This window comes from Anomalospiza imberbis, chromosome 10 (genome assembly GCF_031753505.1).
Source record: "Anomalospiza imberbis isolate Cuckoo-Finch-1a 21T00152 chromosome 10, ASM3175350v1, whole genome shotgun sequence".
Lineage (NCBI taxonomy): Eukaryota > Metazoa > Chordata > Aves > Passeriformes > Viduidae > Anomalospiza > Anomalospiza imberbis.
In genome coordinates, this window is record NC_089690.1 from 25081079 (window position 1) to 25101277 (window position 20199).

At 45.8% G+C, this 20199-nt stretch overlaps 1 protein-coding gene across 4 annotated transcripts in view; it reads right to left on the reverse strand.

Annotated features, from left to right (window-relative positions):
* The window catches only part of ST6GAL1 (ST6 beta-galactoside alpha-2,6-sialyltransferase 1), a 44002-nt gene that overhangs the window by 6763 nt on the left and 17040 nt on the right, over positions 1 to 20199 (reverse strand). For 3 of the 4 annotated variants that reach the window (XM_068201330.1, XM_068201333.1, XM_068201331.1), the window contains 3 exons: positions 8288 to 8413; positions 6494 to 7157; positions 2865 to 2962 (listed from right to left, as the gene is read on the reverse strand). In XM_068201330.1, the coding sequence (XP_068057431.1) occupies positions 2865 to 2962; positions 6494 to 7118 (723 nt within the window). In that variant the 5' untranslated portion in view covers positions 7119 to 7157; positions 8288 to 8413. Of the gene's footprint in view, positions 1 to 2864; positions 2963 to 6493; positions 7158 to 8287; positions 8414 to 11695; positions 11849 to 20199 lie in introns of those variants that run through there. The other variant, XM_068201332.1, reaches the window with a different exon arrangement.

A 20199-nucleotide genomic window follows, 5' to 3' on the forward strand; every position in this document is an offset into this window, starting at 1 on the left:
CACAACATTGGCACATCGTCACATGCACTTCAGCCCTTGTTTTTGCAAGATATGACTGCTTTCCCAAGGCAAATCAATGCCTTGTGTCAGACTGCAGGAAAACATGCCATTAAAAAGCAGCAGTACTGATGAACCAGTCAAGGCCTGAGAAAATAAATGAGGCAACATTAAATAAATTCTTTATTTAGAACAACTACCAAGCTTGTGGGCCTACAAGCATATCCTCAAATCTGGAGGTCCCAAATTTCTTGTCTTCCTGTCAGTACCAATCCATTAATCTTTCTCTATGCACACAGATGTACAAGATACTCCACACACTACTGTTAAAACCATCTGCCCCATGTATGTCCTAGAGGCTGGCCAACAAATTACAGAAAAGTATCTTAAAATAGTTATTAAGAAACTTAGGGCCACTGGCCATTTGTGCCAAAGGGATATTACTCAATACAGACCAGCTTTGACAGATCAGATTCAGGAGATGCCATTTCCTTCACTTTGGCAGCAGACTGAGGATTGATCAGCAGTAAGAGCCAAAATGCAAGCAGCCAAGCCCCAAACCCATTCCTTTTCTCAGTTATAACATAAGAAAAGCCAGCCCAGAACAAGAACAAATTACAGCTTGTCCCGTACCTGATGCCTTTAAGAGCTCTGGGCAAGGCAAGATAAGGCACAGCACCTGCAGCAAGCTAAAAGGAGAATGTGATCAGGCCACCCCACTAACAAGAAGGTTTAATTGATGTCAACAAGACTAGAACAGCACTGAACCATTCAAAGTGCAAATAAAAACACGTAAGAAAACCAGGCTTCCAGTCCAGTGGTCTCTGAAGTGAACAGACTGCAGTCAGAGCTGCTCACTCCAGAAACCCCAGATGAGAAACTCCTGCTCTACACACATGGAAAGCATTTTTTTCCCTGGTCAGCAGCCAGATCAATGCTGCCTTTTGAGTCAACTTCAGCCTCCAAAAACTGCAGCAATATTGCTCTCCCTGTAACTGAAGTTTCCTCAGCTGCTGCCTCCATTCAGAGGGAACATCACCCATGACTGCAGGCTGATCTGCATGGAGAACAGAAGCACTATAATGACATGGCTGTAACTCCACTTGGTCCAAAGTAGGAGAATCCACATGGAGAGTCACATCACAGCTGTACAACCACACAGTTACCCTCCTCCCTGAGCAGATAACACTGATAGCACATAGGTCATGCACATATTTTCTCTTCATGTCACTGTAAGCTTGGCCATGAGCACATCCTCCAGAGAAAGTTTGCTTAAGTGATAACACCTATCTGACATCAGAAAAATACACAGAGACAGGAAAGATAAAAAAAGAGAAAAATGTCAAACAGGACACAGAAGTCAGCAGCCAGATCTGTCTGCTCAAACCAGACTGGTTCAGAAAGGACAAACTGTCACCCTTCTGACTGGGGGTTTAATGCAGGGAACAAGATGCAGCAAGCAACAGCAAAGAGCATGGCAGCAAGTGAAGAGTGACTCAAGAGCTGAAAGAGGTAGCAACAGCACTCACACAAGAAGCAAGAATATCCTTTAAAAGACACACAAAATGAAGGAGGCAAACTGGTTACACATTAGCTCTGTGTCTTCTTGACTTTGAAGAGGATGGTCAAGCTCCTGTTGCTGTTTTGTGAAACTTCAAACCCCATTACACGGCAGCATCCATGCACTCCTCACAGGGGCAGGTGAGAAAACTCCAGGCCTACTAATCTTAGCTTTGGGGTAAGGAAAAGAAACTGCCTTTTTGGTTCAGGCTTACAAAAGCTACACTTCAGCCACTCATCTCTCCTTCACTCAGTTTCTCAGCCTTCATGTGCCTACAACCTCCTCCTCCTCTGGTGAGGTGAGAAGATGCTTGTACTCAATGCTGCAGTGCTGCACCAGGTCTTTTAACCAAATGACTCCTGGCCTGTTCAGTCCTCCTCCATTCTCTCACCAGCACATCCTACTGTGAATTCCCCTTTTTTCTGTTTGTCTACACTTGAACATTTCTCCCCCCAGCAGGGACAACGATGAAGGGTAAAAGGTGGAAAGGTGCAAACACTCCGAGATGTGCCTACAAGAGCAAGACTCTCACTCTATTGCTGGACAGTGGCAGACTGACTCTGCTAATGCACTGCGGCACATGGTTCTAACCCTGGAGAGTTCACCCAAAGGGAATCAGCAAAGGGACACCTTGATACCTACATGGAGCCCTCAGAGGCAGGGAAGATTTAGCTCTATGAGCAAGGCCTTGCATTAAAGGCACTTTTTGCCATGCTCTGCAATGAGGTCCTGGACCCACCAGAGCCCATCCCTCTCCTGGCTGTGCAGAGGCTGCAGCTTTAAATGTGGATCTTTTGTTACGTGTCCTCAGCCATGTAGCAGCCCTGGCTAATGTGTTACCTACAGAGTCTGCAGCACTGCTGGGCAGTACAGAAACACTGTTCTTTTATTAAAAGCCACATCAACGTTCTTCATACCCATCTCTGGGGCAGGCACAAGTCATCTCTTGGCACACTCTCCTTGCTGACCTGGCTGAGCTGTTCCTGCCTCTCACTCCAAAGGCACAGCAGCAGCATGGAGCTGGCCTTCCTGTGCCTACACAGAGCCTCTGAGCAAAGACAAAACCCAGATTACTTTGTGCCTGCTATAAATCACAAGCAGGCTACTGCAAGTTTGCAAGTGCATGCCAGTGTCGTTGAAGTCACCTCAGATTTACCAACTGTCCCCATTCCAAGGAGAGACATTCCCACCCTACAGCCATGTGCTAAGGACAGGAGAAATCAGATGAACAGCCCTGTTCTTCCCAGCTCCCAGACAGTGCAGCTACACAGCTCTGCCATGCTTGGTGCACACTCCTCAGACCTACCTGGGAATTCACAAGACGAATTGTTGTCTTTTGCCCCACATCATCTTGGAAGCCCCTGACAGGAGCCCCATTGAACCGCAAGACGGCGTCGTGGCTGTCTGAAAGCCAAACAGAGGGAAAACCTGTGAGCCAACAACTGGGTTTGAGTGATACCACAAACAAGTGACATTACTCACCTGCACTTCTAATACAATCTGGCTAATCCCTGGCTTTCAACCTAACATCTAGAAGTAGCAAGTCAGCCTCTTTGGAGGAAGGTGTGGCTCAAACTTCATGATCGATACACTTTTTAAAATCTGCTCTCTAAAACTACAACCAACTGCCAGGTTGAGAGCACAACCCTAGCATTTGCTCTTCCCTCTTCCTCCTGCCAAACACTTTACCAGGACATAGACCAATACACAATTAATTTACCACATGGCTGGCTGCAAACTAAGAAACTAAGAACTAGTAGCAAGCCAGCATCCTCTCTCCCAGCCTGGAGGTTGACCAGCTCCAGAAACCAGCACACCAACCACAGAGGAAAGCCAAGCTGACCTCAGCCTGCCAACATGCCTCCCACAGAAATAAACCCACTGCTGTGCCTTCAACAGACACAGCTTCTTGCATGCCTTGGGATTCACAGCATTTTTCTCTGCTGGCATCACCTCTTAAGACAGCACAGCACTCCTCCAGCACCCTCCTCTGCCTTGGTACAGCCAGCCAGGCCACTGTGACCCCTGGAGTCAGGCTGCTGCTGTGACACACAGGGTGTGCTTGTCACCTTGGCTCCTCCCTGCCTTGTGGTTGCATTGGGGTAAGAAACATTCCCTGTGATCAGAGGGGCTGAGTTAGAGGAGCAGAGTGATCTTTCCTGCATTCACACTGAGGCCACATGACTGCAACACACAGCACCTGCAGGAGGGTCTGTGGGAATTGCCAAGTTCCAGGGCAGAAGGACCAACCTGCTCCAGAACTGGGTCTTTTTGAGATAATTTTCTTGAAAATGGGAGTGTTTTAACACGCAATGCTGGCGGATCAGTAATCCCTGGCAGCAAAGACTGATTTTTCAATTTTATTCTCCTGGAGAAGTGTAGCTTCTTAAGAGCCCTTCCAAAACACCATCCAAAACCAAGAAAGGTGATGTTTCTGAAAAAAGTGTCTCCATGCTGAGAAGCGGCTCTGCGGTTTCCACTACAGACTCTTAGCTCCACATCCTGCCTTGCACTACTGCAATACAGGGTTATGATTTCCCCATATGGAACTTCAGCCAGACACCAAGCATTCAATTGCCCCAAGTTTGCACATTAAAAGGATGTTTAGTGACTGCTCAGGCAGAGTAGCTGGCTCTGTCTCCAGGTGGTTGTGCTATACTCGGTATCTCTCACATCAGATTTTTCAGTGGCAATTTATAACCCTCAGTAATACCAAGAACCCAGTAAAAGGTGCTTGTTTACAACCCTGTGCTGCTCTGCCAGCCTCCCTTACTTTCCCTAATTGCTCATTTGATATCTTAACATGATTACATAGAACAAATATTTCATGGAGTAACAACTCAGCAATCCATTGTGCTCATTTACACAAATACTTCATTTTAAACTTGTAAGATTTAGTACCTTTGTGACAACTTCCTCCAACAACACCACAACATTTCCTACATGGAAAAAGTAGGAAAACCAGTACAGAAATACACTGAATGCTCCTGAATCCTTAATACTCACCCTGCCTAGCTCAAGGTTGCAAGTGCTCAAACTCTGCAGAAGCACCAGCAGAGTTAACCGCTTGAGCAGAAGGGTGAAAGTTGGTGACCCAGGCACAAGAAACACAGGGCAGGGACACCAGCAGGGGTTAATGGCATTTGCCTCAGGCACACTACACAGTGACCTCCCCAGCATCCATTCCTTGTGATCTGGAACAAACCAGTGCTTCAGCGTGGGGAGGGCTCAGAGAGGGGCAGTGGGAACAATGGAAGGGCTTTGCCTGTCTGACATCTGTGCCAAAGCACAGCCCATCCCACATGGCTGCTCCCATACCCAATGCAGAGGTGCAGGGACTGCATTCCAACACTCCAGAACATCACCTCCCACTCCTGTGAGGGTCTCCTTCCAGAGGAACAAGCACTGGCAGTAATGCTGGAGCCTAACACAGACAGCCCTGGGCATAAGCCAGCTGAGCTGGGGAGGCTGTTCAACAGGAGGTCACTTCTGAGCAAACCTTTAGCTCTGAACTCCAAGAGGCACCCAAACAACCTGAGACAGGTACTTGAAGGAAAAGGAAGAACTGCTTTCCCAAGTCTTGACCCATCTCACTTCAAACACTCCTAAGAGGCAGAATCAATTACATCAACCAACTCCCACCTGCAATTTGTGCCAGGAGGCAATGCTGTTCTTCACTGCATATTTCATAGCATTTTAACACACTTCCAACTGCTCAACCTCACTCTAGCTCCTGCTTATCTGCCTGTGGACACAGAGGAGTTTGGGGGGAAAACTTCTGAGCAAGTACCAGAACTCAACACTCTATCCCACAAGGGACTATGATTCTGAAGGCTTTGCCAAAGTTGTCCATGAATAATGCATTAAAATCTATCCATCTACCTGCTTCAGAAAATGAAGGCTATTTGCAGCTTAGTGCAGGCCAAAGGGAACTGATCCAACAGACAACTGATGAATACACCAAAGCCTGCAAATAATTTCCACTTGAGAGAAAACTCCCAGACTTTAAAACTTCTCCTTCTATGAAGCTACAATTCAGCAAAACATGAACCTAACTGAGCTCCACACACCAAAAAATGAAGCAAGCTAAGGGAGCTGCAGGCTCTGAAGAATTTTTTGCCTGGTACAAAATCCTGAGTTGAAGACTGTGGAGTTGGTCTGCCCAGCATGCTGCTTTTGTAAAGACACAAAACACTTTGGCATCAAAACATACTTCTTTATAATTCACAGTAAAAGACCAAAGCGTGGGCAGTTAATAATTAATGCATTAACATCAGGTAAATATGGTCAGATGAGACTGCAAAGCATCACCAAACTTTGGACAAAGAGATAAATCCCTGTAAAGTCTTTTGATGGTCTTCTGGGCTCAAATTCAGCCAGCTGCCTTATGGCTCAGAATGAGGCATTATCACTTTTGGAAAGCCTTGAGCAAGAATTACAGAATCACTGAGGCTGGAAGGGACCTCTGAAGATTGTCTGTGCCCAGCCCTCAGCTCAACACAGACTGCTCAGGGCTATGTCCAGAAGGGTTTTTTCCCCTTCACCATTTTCTTTAATTTCTTCTCTGAAAATGTCTTCCTGTATGAATTTTTTTCTGACTGTGCAATAAGCATTACACAACTCACCCCAAGCCCTCTCAAGAAACAAACACCCGAGGAACCAAGGCTGCTCTCTTGTATTCAATATTCATGTGACCCTCCAGTGATGCCCACAGGATCATGAAAACCAAAAGGACTTGCTAGAATAGAGCTACCTATTACTCCCATCTCCAGCTAGATTAAAATATTTACTGACTTAGAAGTTTAACATTTCCACTTGTTTCAAACACCTTTTGATCACAAGGGACTTGTCAGTAAGAACATGACAGCAGGTTACTTCTACTTAGCCCAAGTTAAACAATGGTATTTGACTTCATGCAAACTGAAAGATACCAACCTATCTCTTGTCCCAAGCGAGACGATTTCAGAGACCCTGCTGAAGACACAACAGCACAGCGACCCAGGTGTCCCACTGCTTCACTGAGGCTCTTCCCTGGCAGGTATTGCTGCCACTCAGAGGTACCAAAAGGACCATCCGACCCTTGGATCATGGTCACATTTACTCTGTCCCGCAGCTGGCACAGCAACTTCTCTGGGCTGAGCTTAGCATTCCTCTTCCCATTGTAAGTCACATTGTACTTGTTCATGGCCAGGTAGTTTTTCCTGACCTTCTGCAGCCTGGGTATGAGATTTCTGGATGAGCTGTCCTTATCCCATACCTTCCCAAAGGCTGCTTTCTTGGACTTTTCAGCTGTTTCAGAGGTGCTGCCTTTTACTTTGTTTTGGGTACCAAGCCACATTTTGGATACCTGCCCCAGTTCACTGGCTGCTTCATGGAAAAGGCCTTGTGATTTAACAGTGTTCCACTTCTCCAAACTCCTGTGCCCCTGCAAATCATCATTCCTGGTCTTCAAAGGATCATAGTAGTTTCTTCTTGTTTCTCTCCACAGGCAAACTGTCAGTGCTACCAGGACCACCACAAGAACACACATGAACTTTTTCAACACATTGATGTGAACCATAGTGCACGGTGCATCCAGATGGGACACTGGAAGCTGGCCCTGGGAAAAGGAAACGGCTCAGTCAGGGCTGCAGGCACATGCACAGGTAAAATCATGGAGATCTGTCTGCAGGGGGAGGGGAGAGAGACAACATCAGGGTAATTCTAAAATTTCAGGCTGTTCAAAGATCTCATTTCAAAGTCTACCACCTCAAACACCAAAGAGAAAGACCTGAGCTGGTATCAGCCATCACATGCTATGTAATGGTGACCTGAGGCCACTGCCACTCAAACCTTTTTTCTACTCCCTTCCACAAATGACAGCCAAATTTAACACTGCCAGTATCACACCAGCAAGCAAGCTAAGTCTCCACATTGCTTTGCTTCATCTCCCATCCCTGACAGTCAACATCCAAATGCCAATAAAGGCACTTCCAGGAGAAGTGAGTTTTTACTTGACCCCAGGCTTTAACACTAATGAAGGACATTATAAAGCATAGAACTGGAAAGAAAAAAAACAAAAAAACAAACCAAAAAAAACCCCTCTGAGTTCATGAGCCCTAGGAGCTTCACCAGCCTGGTACTTTGGTGACTTTCCAGGGAACTGCTGCAAGTCAGCAGTGGGCTGAGTGCACTCTCAACATCAAACCTCACTGAAAACCTGCTGGAAGCCAATTAAGCCCCAGTAAGGTTTGGGGCATGTTTGGGCTCATAAATGCACTTGGATGAACATTACTCCAGGTAAGCTACCTCTGGAGAAAGCAAAGCCAGATGCTGTTGTACAGCACTGCTTGTCCTCGTTTGCACTGCCTCACAGCAGATACCTCCAGCTCCCATCATGTCATAAAAGTGGGAATCCAGTAGGAGGACTGCCCAAAAAGCAGCTCAAACTAAGCTGATTTATGGGGGGCTGGTGTATAAAATATACACTGATGCATCAACCCCTCATAAGCAGCACTCAGGACCACAGAAGAAAGGACAGCAGCTGCTCATTTTCCTACATGGCTGCTCCAGATGTGTCCAAAAGCATGGGAACAGTATGGAGATTGCAGGTGTCCTCAGGAGACTACCACGTGCAGATCACTGCCGTTCCCAGAGGGGCACAAGCAGCAACTTCCTTCCTGAGTAACCTGGTGAAAGCAAACACTGCCACGCTGGACTGCTGAAAGGTTACTGAGCTATAAACACTACCTGGGGATAAAGCAGCAGCTCTCCAACTCAAGTCATTTTTGGCTATTGACAGATTTTCCTCCACAGGCTTAAGCAGGATATCCCAAAACAAGAGTTCTGTGATGTGCTGAAGAGTTCAAGAAATACCTGAAAAAAATAAAAGAAAAGAAAAAGAAAAAGAAAACCTATTAAGAAAAAACCTCAAAGTTCTAGGGATGAGCAAGTATTGCCTCAGATAAGCCCTCTGGTCCCAAAGAATCACAAGGTTGGAACAGACCTTCAAGATCATCGAATCCAACCTGTTCCCTGACACCTCAACTCAACCCTGGCACCCAGTGCCACATCCAGTCTGTTTTTAAACACATCCAGGGATGGTGACTCCACCACCCCCCTGGGCAGACAGGGATAATACTTTATCACCCTATGCATGAAAAACTTGTTCCTAATATCTAACCTAAATTCCCCTTGGCACAGCTTGAGACTGTGACCTCTGGTTCTGTCAGTTGCTGCCTGGAGAAAGAGACCAAATCCCACCTGAGCACAGCCACCCTTCAGGAAGTTGTAGAGAGTGACAAGGTTGTTACCAAGAAGCTGTTACCAAGGCCTGGAAGGACAGCAGCAAACACATTAACGCCACATAGGCATTTTAAATGCCTAAATGCCCACTCAAAATGAGCATCTTCCTTCTTTGTCTGAAGTAGAGCAGACACCAGGTCACAGGCTGCCTGCTCTCTGCTCCCACCAGAGCAACCAGACCCACCCTGAGCACTGGATACACCCAAAATACAGTGAAGGAAATAACCTGATGGTGGTGCTTAACACAATGAACAGGGGAAAAGAAAAAGCTAACTTTTCCCAGGGAAATATCTTACCGCCTACCCTTGAGTAATTCAGGCACTCCTGCAGAGAAGACTCCCTGCTCTTTTGGAACAAGACGCATGGAAAGCTGCTTTAATAACCATATCTTAATCCATAAGTCTTCACAAAATAGATGAATGTGTTTTAGACTTTACAGTTTCACTCTGCCAAGGAAATGCAGCAAGGGAAAGGGAGATTTTACAGTATCAGCTGAGAAATCAAGAAAGTAGCTTGCTTTTACAGGAAGTCTGAGTCAATACAATGCCACAGGAGCTAAATTACAAGTGCTATCCTTTACAAGACTAAATACTAAATTATTAAAGCATCCTAATGCTTAAAACTTATATTTTAACTTTATTTTTACAAAGCACTCCACAATGAAAAACCATATATTGGTGTGTTCCAGTTCTTAAACAACAACAAAAAGATCCAAGAAACACAAGTAGCTCCAGCTTTTATTGAAATTATTTGCCCTACCTTGACAGACTGTATAAATTTTCATTTCCTTAAATACAAATGCACTAGAAAGGCACACTGAAGTCTTTTTGAACCAGGAGAGGTACAGCAGGCTGAAGAGGTGGGTCACCAGGAGGGGATGCAGGGCACTCCTGTGCTCTGTTCTGCAAGGAGTAAGGCTCTCCACGCCGTTCGTGGTTCCTCTCCTGCTGTGGGCTCTCAGCCTCTCCCTGCCGCCTCCTGCCATCCCCTCTGCAGCTGGGACCCTGCAGGGACAACTCACTCGGGGCCTGCCCGGTGCCAGGGAGAGCAAAAAGCACCACGTGAAGGCAGCTGACTGCAAAGCCATGGCCATGTGCTGATGGGGAAAGCAGTGCTGAGTCAGCCTCCACACTGTCAGGGCTCTGCTGGCAAACCACACACACAGCAATGCTTTCCAAATCCAGAGAACACCAAAACAGAGCTGTTCAGTGTCAGCTTAGCACCAAACTCTGAGACACCTCCCTCTGAGCATGCTGCTTCACACAGCCCCCAGCCTGACTTTATCCACACCAGATCCCTTTACAAGAGGCAAGGATCTGGCTTCCAGAAAACCCAACTAAGACCTTCTGTGCGGGGGGAACAGAGCCCCAGCCCTGCTGGGGGCGCCCAGCAGCCTTCCACCCTGCAGAGCAGAGCTCCTTGCTCCAGGTCCTGAAGGACTCTGCCCTGCTTTTGACTTCAAAAATGTCTCCTGAGGGGTTTCCAGGTGGAGGGGATAGCAGGCACATCTCAGTAACCATCAGCTTTTGCTTCTCACACTTGAATGATCTAGAAGGGTGGCAGGTTCATTGCACTGAAACAACTTTACAGCTCTCTGCAAGTTCCTGCTGAGACACTCCTTGTGGTGGTGCACAGCTCAGGATGCCCAGCAAGTCACAACAACTCCTCTCCTTTCCAGGCCACTCAAGGGCACCTGGAAAATTCATCTTCTGCACAAATTATCCCCACCTTTGACTGTACATGCTGCTGCAATGTGAACAGTTAGTTTGCTTTGATTTTTAAGCTGGCAAAGTAGGCTCTGTAAACATGTTTTAGCAGAGCCACAACATTTCAAGATACCTTCTGTTCCCCATGGATACTTTGCAATTCAGCTTAATTATTATTACTACTTCACATGACAGATTGTCTTTTATTTGCACAAGCAGTGCCCTAAGATGGGGTCCCTCTCAAGCATTCTGACACCAAAGCTCTGTTGTGGAGAAGAAAAGCAATCTGCTCTACCTGGCAAAGTAGGATAGCCCACAAGTGGCTACTTGTGTGCATTTCTATCTGGCGGTGGTCAGCAAAAAGGTACCTTTCCAAAGGTGTTGGATGCTTGCCACATACACAAAACACAGGGTGTCAGTTATGACTACAAGGAAAGAAAGGACCAAAAAAAATCCCCCAAACCTAAAAAAATACAAATAAAACAAATTAAACAAATAGCTGCCTCCTTGAAACCCAGAACCTGACACAGCTGAGACTTAAACAAAGAGATGTCACCCTGAAAGCCAGAACCTGACACAGCTGAGACTTAAACAAAGAGGTGTCACCCTGAAACCCAGAACCTGACACAGCTGAGACTTAAACAAAGAGGTGTCACCCTGAAACCCAGAACCTGACACAGCTGAGACTTAAACAAAGAGGTGTCACCCTGAAACCCAGAACCTGACACAGCTGAGGCTTAAACAAAGAGGTGTCACCCTGAAACCCAGAACCTGACACAGCTGTAGGGTACAGCACTGGCTGGCATGTTAAGCCCACACAGCAAGTCCTCTGAGGATAAATTAATCCTGTGCAGAGAACAAGTGAGGGACATGATATCTTCAAGGCAGTCAGGGAATTACATTTTGCCCACACATTCTAATACTTAACCTTTACTGTCCAATTATCTCACTGGTCTCAGGTCTTAACCAGCAAAGTACAGGAGTGTGAAAATCCTGCTCCTCTGGTGTCCCAGAGACTGCTGTGTGCCCAGGGAGCTGCAGCCAGCAATGCCACAGCACAGAACATCCAGCAATCCTGATTTCCACACCCCAAAGCAGATTTACCCTAAAATTGCTAACAAGTATCCTCATCTCAAACAGCCCGTACCTGTCTCCTATTGCGCCCAACAGCCGGTACACAGACAAAGCACAGGAGCATGGACAAAGGTAGAAATATGTTTCTTCCAGGAAATGCACACAGCTTCCCCAAAATTGTGTCATCAGCTGTACCAATGCCCATCCTCGGCACATTTGTTTAATTTGCTCTTGAAACCACTCACATTTCCCTAACAGCCCGAGGCAATGAACTCTGCAGCTGCACACCGTGCGCAGACAGCCCCTCCTCTCTCTGCTTTTCCAGGCTCTGTCGCACTTGCTCCAACTCCTCCTTGGACAGCACCCTCTCCACACTTCAGACGCTCTTGGCCAGCCTCCCAGCACATCAGCAGGGCGTGACCGTCCCCCGAGGCAGGCACACCGGCCACCCCTGCTGAACACGCTCTCGCCACATGGTCCAGCAGCAACACAACAACGGGGCTGATTTGTTCTTTTGTTCTCCTTGTGAAACTTCCTTTATTTCCTCTCCTGACCACTTCTGAGCCCTGACCTCTGCACAGTCTGCAATGACTTCAGGTGCTTTTGCAAGCTGCCCCCGGTGCAGGGCAGGAATGAATACACCTGAAAGAGCATTATCTTACCCCTGCTAGCAGAAGCTTCCTTTGCCCCTGTGCTGCCCAGTCACCCAGGACCACCAGAACCCTCTGCAGCTGCTCAGGCTTTCCCCAGGTTCCAGCAGTCCCTCTGGGGACAACGACAGCCAAGCTCAGAACTCAGCCCTTCCTCCTCTCCTCTGCAGATCCATTATCAGGATTCAAGAGTGGGGATCCCAGAAAATCCCTCAGGGCCTTCTGTGATGTTGTGGAACCTGACCTCTTGCTTTCCTACCTGCTAGGCAGCCACTAATCCATGACAGTTTAGGTCGTGGGATGAGAGGAACCCTCTCATCCCACGACAGCTTAGGGTGGCTTTTACTGAGGCTCCTGGTGAGCAATCTCACCAAAACCTTGAAAATTCAAGATATCCCTCCCTCCATGTTCACAACCTTCTGAAAATGAGGCAAGAGGAAATACATAGACAGAGTTGAAATGTGACCCTTCTGCAAACATATGATGAGCCTTCTTCATTAGTTCTTACATATTCTACAGGTGTCATTTTTATTATGTTTACTGGTCTGAAGCAATGGATCCTACCAGAGGTCTCTCAAACATAACCATGTCAAATCACATCTTTAATTTAATTTAAATCATGACTTGAGAGATGTAACCCCTGGGGATTGCAGGATATGCAGGAATCACATCCACCTGGTTTACCAGGCTTCTCCTTGGTCCTGCCATGCATACATCAGCATCATTCAGCTGCAGTTTTCTTCTCTCTGATGGATGCAAAAAAGCTTTTTACTTTAGCAAGTTGTTCCTCAATTTTTTTTTTTGATAATGTGATAAGTACTTAATATTTAAATTCAGAGCATTTACATTTCTTTCCAGATTCCCTTCATTTATGCATATCCATCTGCACCCACAATTATGCAGTGCCTGCCCACAAAGTAGGAAAGCTTTGTTCCCAACTTTTGCTGATGTATTTTTGAATGTTTTTATGCTGCCCTATATGAAGATTTTATACTTAACTACACCTTTTTATTCTTTTTTTGATACATTCTCAATATTAACCCTTTCCTCCACCCAACACCCACTGTAAAGCATCTGTGAAAAAGAGCAGTGGCTGGTACCAGAGGGTGAATGAGTTCCCATGTGTGTGGAAAAGAAAACATGGAAATGTATGGCTTGAATTCTTCTGTCCAAAATAACACAAGGAAACCTAAGATGAGAAAAAATGTGGACTCAAAAAGTAACCTCTAAACTGTATCTGCTCTTAAAATTTCCTATTCCTGTCCTGAGGAAAAAAAAATTCTCAAGACCCTTAATAGCAATAAACAAACTATGCTTATGCCATTTTGTAAATGAAGAAGCTACACTTTCCACATGCTGGATACATCAGATGAAAGGTGATAAAACATTTTCCAAGCTAACTGTCCCTCTGGAGCCAAGTTTCAGATCTCTCTGATATCTGATTTAGCCCAGCCTGTTAATTCAACTGTGTCTATCATGATTTTGTAAATATATAAGCAGGGAAGGCTTGCTTCTAGCAATTCTTGGTTTCTTTCCAAAATATCACTGTGCTGTGAAAATAAAACATCTGTTAAACCATACATTTAGGCATTTTCAATGCCACCAAACAGAACAAAACAGAAAGGGGAGAATGAGGAAACTTTACATAGAGATTTGAGGGGGGAAAAAAAAGCAATTTACATGAGAAACATGGTTAAATTTCAGGTGACACATTGAGGAGCTATACAGGTCAATTATAATAAATAAATCATTCAGTCAGTCCTGCCTGCATTAAAAACCTCTGCATGTGCCACTGAAAATATGCTGCTGTCACAGCTGAAAAAAATCTTCCCAAGAGAACAGGGGAGGCAGATTCTGGGGGGAGGCACAGGGGTAAGTTTAAGCATGTGTTTCATTTCAGTTGTACATGTCAACAAACATTAGGATTTAATATAGTCAGAAGCCCTTATTTCTGACTGTGTCAGCCCTTTGTTCTTGCTCTTTTCTACATGCCATGTTGGTTTTGGAGGGAGGCTGTGCCTAGCAGCACTCTGCTTCCCCTTCAGCCCTCATTAAAAGGCAGCAGTTTTTCTACATATAATCATTATATACTAAGTATTTTATATGGATCTAGTACCTTAACCATGGTGTATATATATATATTTGAATTTTACCATGAAAGTATTCTAAATAATATTAAAAATATTTACAAGTTAAAATTGCTTTCTGAGTCACAGGATGCCACATAAATCCAGGATATCAGGTTTATCAGCACTTCATCTAATTAGAGGTTTACCTTTTAGTCTTGCTATAGAGGGTGCTTTTAGTGGCTGATAATATGGATTCCAGTTATGAAATACACTGAGCCAAATAAAGAGTGAATGTAGTGGACCATGCTTAGCACTGTCTTTGCTGGGTTACTCACCCAGAAGGACAGCATGTTTATGGACTCCACAGCAGGACCAAGCCCTCAGCTGGCAGGACCAGAACTTCTCCCTTACAGAACCCCCCTTCCTACCCCACAGACAGACAGACAGACACTGCTGAATATTCCTTGTTAACAGCAATGGACAGGAAAGAGACCCCATCTGCCCGGGGTGTCTCCATGCCCCGGGCCATTTCTGCTCTCCTGCAGCATGCTCCCACTTGGATGCAGTTGCCAGGTGGCCACCATGGCAGCTCTCAGTACAGCCCATCACAGAAGCCATTTCCTGATGGGCACATGCCCATGGGGGTCTGTCTCACTCAGCAAGACACCTGGAGATGCCTCTTAGCAACAAATCTTTTCTGCCAGAAACTGCCAGTTCCACCTTCAGTGGGAGAAAAGTACATGCTTGAACAGCAGCAGCTCCTGAAAATGCTGCTATTTCTTCCACACCCAGAGCCCCAGTGTCAGGGCTTTACAAGTGAGGATTTCCTCATTAGTCAGCTTTATCACAGCCATTTTGCTCAAGCCAACAGCAAAAATCCCCCTATCCTGCCCAGCTCTAAAGACCAGGATGCACTTGCTCATTTGTGGCTTCTTACTTTACATGGAACATTACACCTTCACATCATTCCCCACCCAAGCATATGTTCCTCTATGACGTTCATCCTTCTAAATGAAAGGGGAATGCTTCTTTATTTGAAATTAACAGTGTGTGGCAGGTCAACACTAACGCCTCTGCAAATATCGCTGCGTGCTAAGACATAACTGGTGTTCCTTGGCCCCAAGACAATAAAATTCCCTGTGTGCCAGCTACAGACACTACCCTTCCTGATAATACATCTGACACCAGCCCTTTGCAGGTGGGGACATATTTATGACTCAAGGACGATGCAGTAACTCTTTATGACTTGCTCAAAGACTCTAATTCAATTTAACCTAAGACCTAATCTTTCACTAAGTGAAAGAAACTTGCTCAAGTCTGGATCTACCAATGCTGGTTTTCAGTCCAGTAGAGCTACCAAGATTTATTTTTCTCTACATACCCAGAGTTCATCCCTGTTGGGGATGGCAGGGCTGGCACTCAACAAACAGCAGTGTTCTGCCACACCGACTTCACTGGAAGAAAGAAGCAAAGTGCCAGTTCTTGCCATTGACTTCAGAAAGCCCTAGTCAAACTACGCTATGTTAAGCAAAACACTTCCTGTGTTACATTTAAAATAAATTGGTTTTCATTAAGAAATCCATATTTTATAATGCAATGACACCTACAGCTGTGAAGACCGTTTATCAAAAAGTATCAGGTGGTGAAAAAAAGGCAGGACTTGAGAGACAGGCAATTAGAGGCAACTAAGAGAGCGCTAGAAAGGACATCCTCTAGAACCCAGCAAAGGAAATAACTACCAGAGAAATTATAAAAACAATCATGTAACAAGCAGTTCAATTATTTATCCAGCAAAAAGCAAAGTATCAAAAATCAATCCTTTCTATGCAAGGAACTTGAGGCATGCAGGACAAATGGAAACTTCAAAATTAGAGTTAATTATTTTGTCTCTGATAAGAAAGGAGGCAGGAAAAAAAACCCCATGTTTTTCCACAATCAAAACCACTTGGTTTTAGTCTCCATAACCACAGCAATTGGAAAGCTTAATTGATACCATTTCTATCTCACATCACCATTTGCACTGGTTAAACTAAGACTGAAACAACCAGAGGAAAGCCAGGTATAACTCAAGTTGTTGAGAAAGCCCAAGTCCAAGCTCAGTGTCAGGCTGCAGCAGAGCAGCCAAGGCAGCAGATACACAGGAATCAATGTACCCCATGATCCTGGGTGTCATTTGTTGTTGAAGCAGCAGCCAGCTTCTCAAAAGTCAGAGTACCTGCAGTAGCAGATGTCAAATATCTTTTGCCAAAGCACATCAAGTCACCTCCTCACACAGGGAGCTCTTGGTGTGGCTGAACTTTAGCAACAGCAAGTGCTGCCCTGTTTTTCAAACACATTTGTCTGGGAACACTATGCCCCTGTATCAGCATTTCAAATATATCTGTCATTAAGTCCACAAAAATATTGCCAGGGAAGCAACCTTGCCTAAATACAATTCAATTTTATAAATCATAGGCAATACAAATGCACAGCACGAAAGTAGGTGCCTAGACATATTCAAAGACATTTAAAGAGCTTAGGACACTCTTCCACCCTCAAAGTTTCACATACCTATTTAGAAGAACAGGAAACATTACTGCAACCTTCCTGAGAAAGCCTGCATTTGAAACCTCCTTGCTATTTTCTTCCCTCAGCATCCCCCCAGATGCTTAGGAAAGAAAAGCAGGTTCAGCAGTACCTCCTACCCAAACCCAAGATTACGGCCTCCACTTAAGGATCCAGCATGGAGAACACTTTGCAGGAACAATCAGGTGCCTCTCTGATGGGCAATCCCCACTTTTGGTGGGATGGAGGACTGGCAAAGCCTAGCACCACCTCCAGCTGTAAACACCCAAAAAGAGCATGCCACCCGTCTGGCAGCTCCACGGTGCGTGTACATCACAGCCAAAGAATTCCCTTTTTCTTCCCCATTTACATACCCTGACAGCACCCCAGTGATAGATCAGTGTTGCTATGGGCATGGAATGAATTGGTCTGAAACACAGGTCTACATAGTTGCTGGAGGGAGGAAAATACCATGCTTGAAACACATGTAACGCTTACTGGGGTTCTGAAAGGCCAAGAAGACAAAGGCCACTTTAATGCATTTTATCACCTCCGCCCGGCGTTTTTAGCCTGCTTTCTTCACCACCAGAAAACCAGGTGTAAAGCCTGGAAAGCACTACCCAGCTCCTGCTCCCAAAAACATCACTCACTTCCTACAGTCAGCATTTCAGAACCAAGTCTGGCAGCAGGTCTTGCAGATGACAAGTGGATGGATCCATCATGGATCTGAATCACACCCCCACTCCTTGAAGCAGGCAGCTTTCCACCCTCTGGTATTTAAGACATTTTATGTATGTGGGACTTTGAGAGATCTAGACAGATAATTCCAACAAAAACAGAAGTTACTCCCTAAAGCAGAAAAGGAGGCACCAGACGTTTTTCATAACTCCTCCATTCAATACTGGCTCTCATACTGCCTTTAGTACAACATGTTTCTGCAGTCTCAGAAATAAACTGTAAGACTTAAAAAAGCTCTCTGAGCCTCCCAGAGCAATGAAAGGTCCTCATCTTCTCCTACAAGCAGCCAGCCCTTTGCTGGATGCAATATGCGGGGAAGGATGATACATGGAGGAAGGGAAGGAGGATGTTAGTGCCAAGGGCTGGACTCCTGCTCACAAGCACACACAGTTCCTTCTGACCACCCAGTGCCACCTGGCCACAGAGACACCAGACTTCCTCCTTCATAAAGGGAACTCTCCCCAGACACAGAAGTCAGGCATCTGTCATGCCTGGAATGGATGCAACCCAGTGCAGACAAGGAGGCTGCAGAAATCCAGCAGAGATTTTCCACGTGCTGCTGGTGGCTGCCAGCTGCTGGGGTGACTCCCAGGACACCCTGGGGGGACACCATGCCTAACTGCTTTAGAGCAAGAGCTGTTGGGTGTTTCCAACAGCAGGGATCTCACTCAGTGCCACAACATCCCACAGTGCTCCGGATCGGGAGAGGATCTGATGCCAACCTCTGACACAAGGCCATTTCTCCTTGCTGCTCAACATCCAATCCAAGCACAAACAGGAAAAGCACAGGGCTTAAAATTCACTGAACATTAAACAACTTGATCTGGCTCAGAGCAAGCATCAGGTTAAAAGTTACTCATTAATTTTATTTATGCAAATCTGTGTACCTTCACTCCAGTACACTGCTAAGAGACAAGTTTTCAAGCACTCCAGATGGGAAGCTCACATGGGAGCTGATCTTAAGTGACTTTTCATCTCCCCTTTCCTTCATTTTCCTGCCAAAAGGATCCTTAACAGCAACTTACCTTATCTCCTCTCCACAAACTCCCCTCCAGGTTAACAGGATGGGAACTTGGCTGCTACCATACTGTGTTTTAAGCTTGCACAAGTATCTGAAGGTAAAAAGTCCTGGATATCTCCTGACAAGAGGCACACAATATTTTTTCTGTCCTCATGTTATCGTGCTGTATTCCCTGAGCCTAAACTGGTAGAGAATCCTCAAGCCCTGGGTATGCTGATTAGAATAACTCTTCATGTAGGAAGAGCCACTTTAATATTAAAGCAAAGGAAAACAAAGAGCAGCCTAGCAGAGTTGTCATAAACTATTTTAGGATTTTTAATTTGCATTTCACTGGTCTTCTTGTGGTTTGTCTTTTGGTTTTTGTTTGGGTTTTTTTTTGAAACATGTCCTCTCTCTCGGATTTATAATGAATAAATGTACTTATATATTTACATACATAGCCTCATCTATTTTTGAGTTAAGAAATAATGCATTCATAATACAGTGACATTTCAGAAATAAAAGCTTTTTCATAAGCCATCCAACACGCATATAGGCCAGAGTTGTATGTTGTCAAGGGAAATTACTTTCACATGGCATTAGCTCTGAATTTTTATTCTTCGCTCCAAAGTAACAAATACAGAAATCACTAGTTAAAATGCATCAGCCTGATGAGTATTATCTGAAGCCTGCTAGAACAGCAATTTAAGGGTATTTTCCCCAAAGTACAAGGCAAAAAATTGTAAGCCAGCTCTAGTTCATAGGTTCTTTATCTTGTCTGGATCTCTGTACAGCATTATCTGGAGGCATCTCAAACAGGGGAAGATTTCTGGAGATATCTGGAGGCATCTCAAACAGGAAGAACACACAGACTTGCAGCAAACCTCCCATGCCGTTTTTGGGAGGTCTTTAAAAGCTGACTGAACATCAGAGCTCTTTCAGAGATCGCGGCAGATTATGGCCCAAAGAGGTGAAAAATCATTTGCGTGAGAGTAGGGGGGCAAAGCAGAAATTCCCCACACACTCGTCTGGAGGTGCCGGCTCCCCCAGAGCCTTGGACGTGGCCACGGCGCTGCTGCTGCCAGGGCAGATCAAAGCCCCTGCCCCGGCCCCGCCGAGCAGCGGCCCCGGGCTCCGCGCTCTGCCCCGGCCCCGCCGAGCAGCGACGCTGGTGCTGAGCGCCCATCGCCAAGCACGGTGGTTCGTGAAGGGCTGCGTTCAGAGTCCAGCGACGCACAGCGCTGCGTGGAGCAGGGGAGGAACGCTGGAGGTGCTACCCACGAGAAACTGGGTGCTTTCCTACTGTCTGCATCTCCAGGACTCTCCTCTTCCTCCTTGGAAATCTTCCCCTAAGGCCCCTCACATCCCTTCCAGCATCCACACAGCACAAAGGGGATGCCCTAATTTTTGTGGCCTTTCCCCACAGTGCAGCCAGAAGCTGCCTTCCTGCCTTGGTGAGATCCTACCACCAGCTCTCCTTCCACCCTCCACTAACTTTTCTTCTTGGAAGTCCTTCCCTTATCTTCAGTTTTGGTCAGCTTCCCCCCCCACCTCTCCCAGATCCACTGCATGCAGC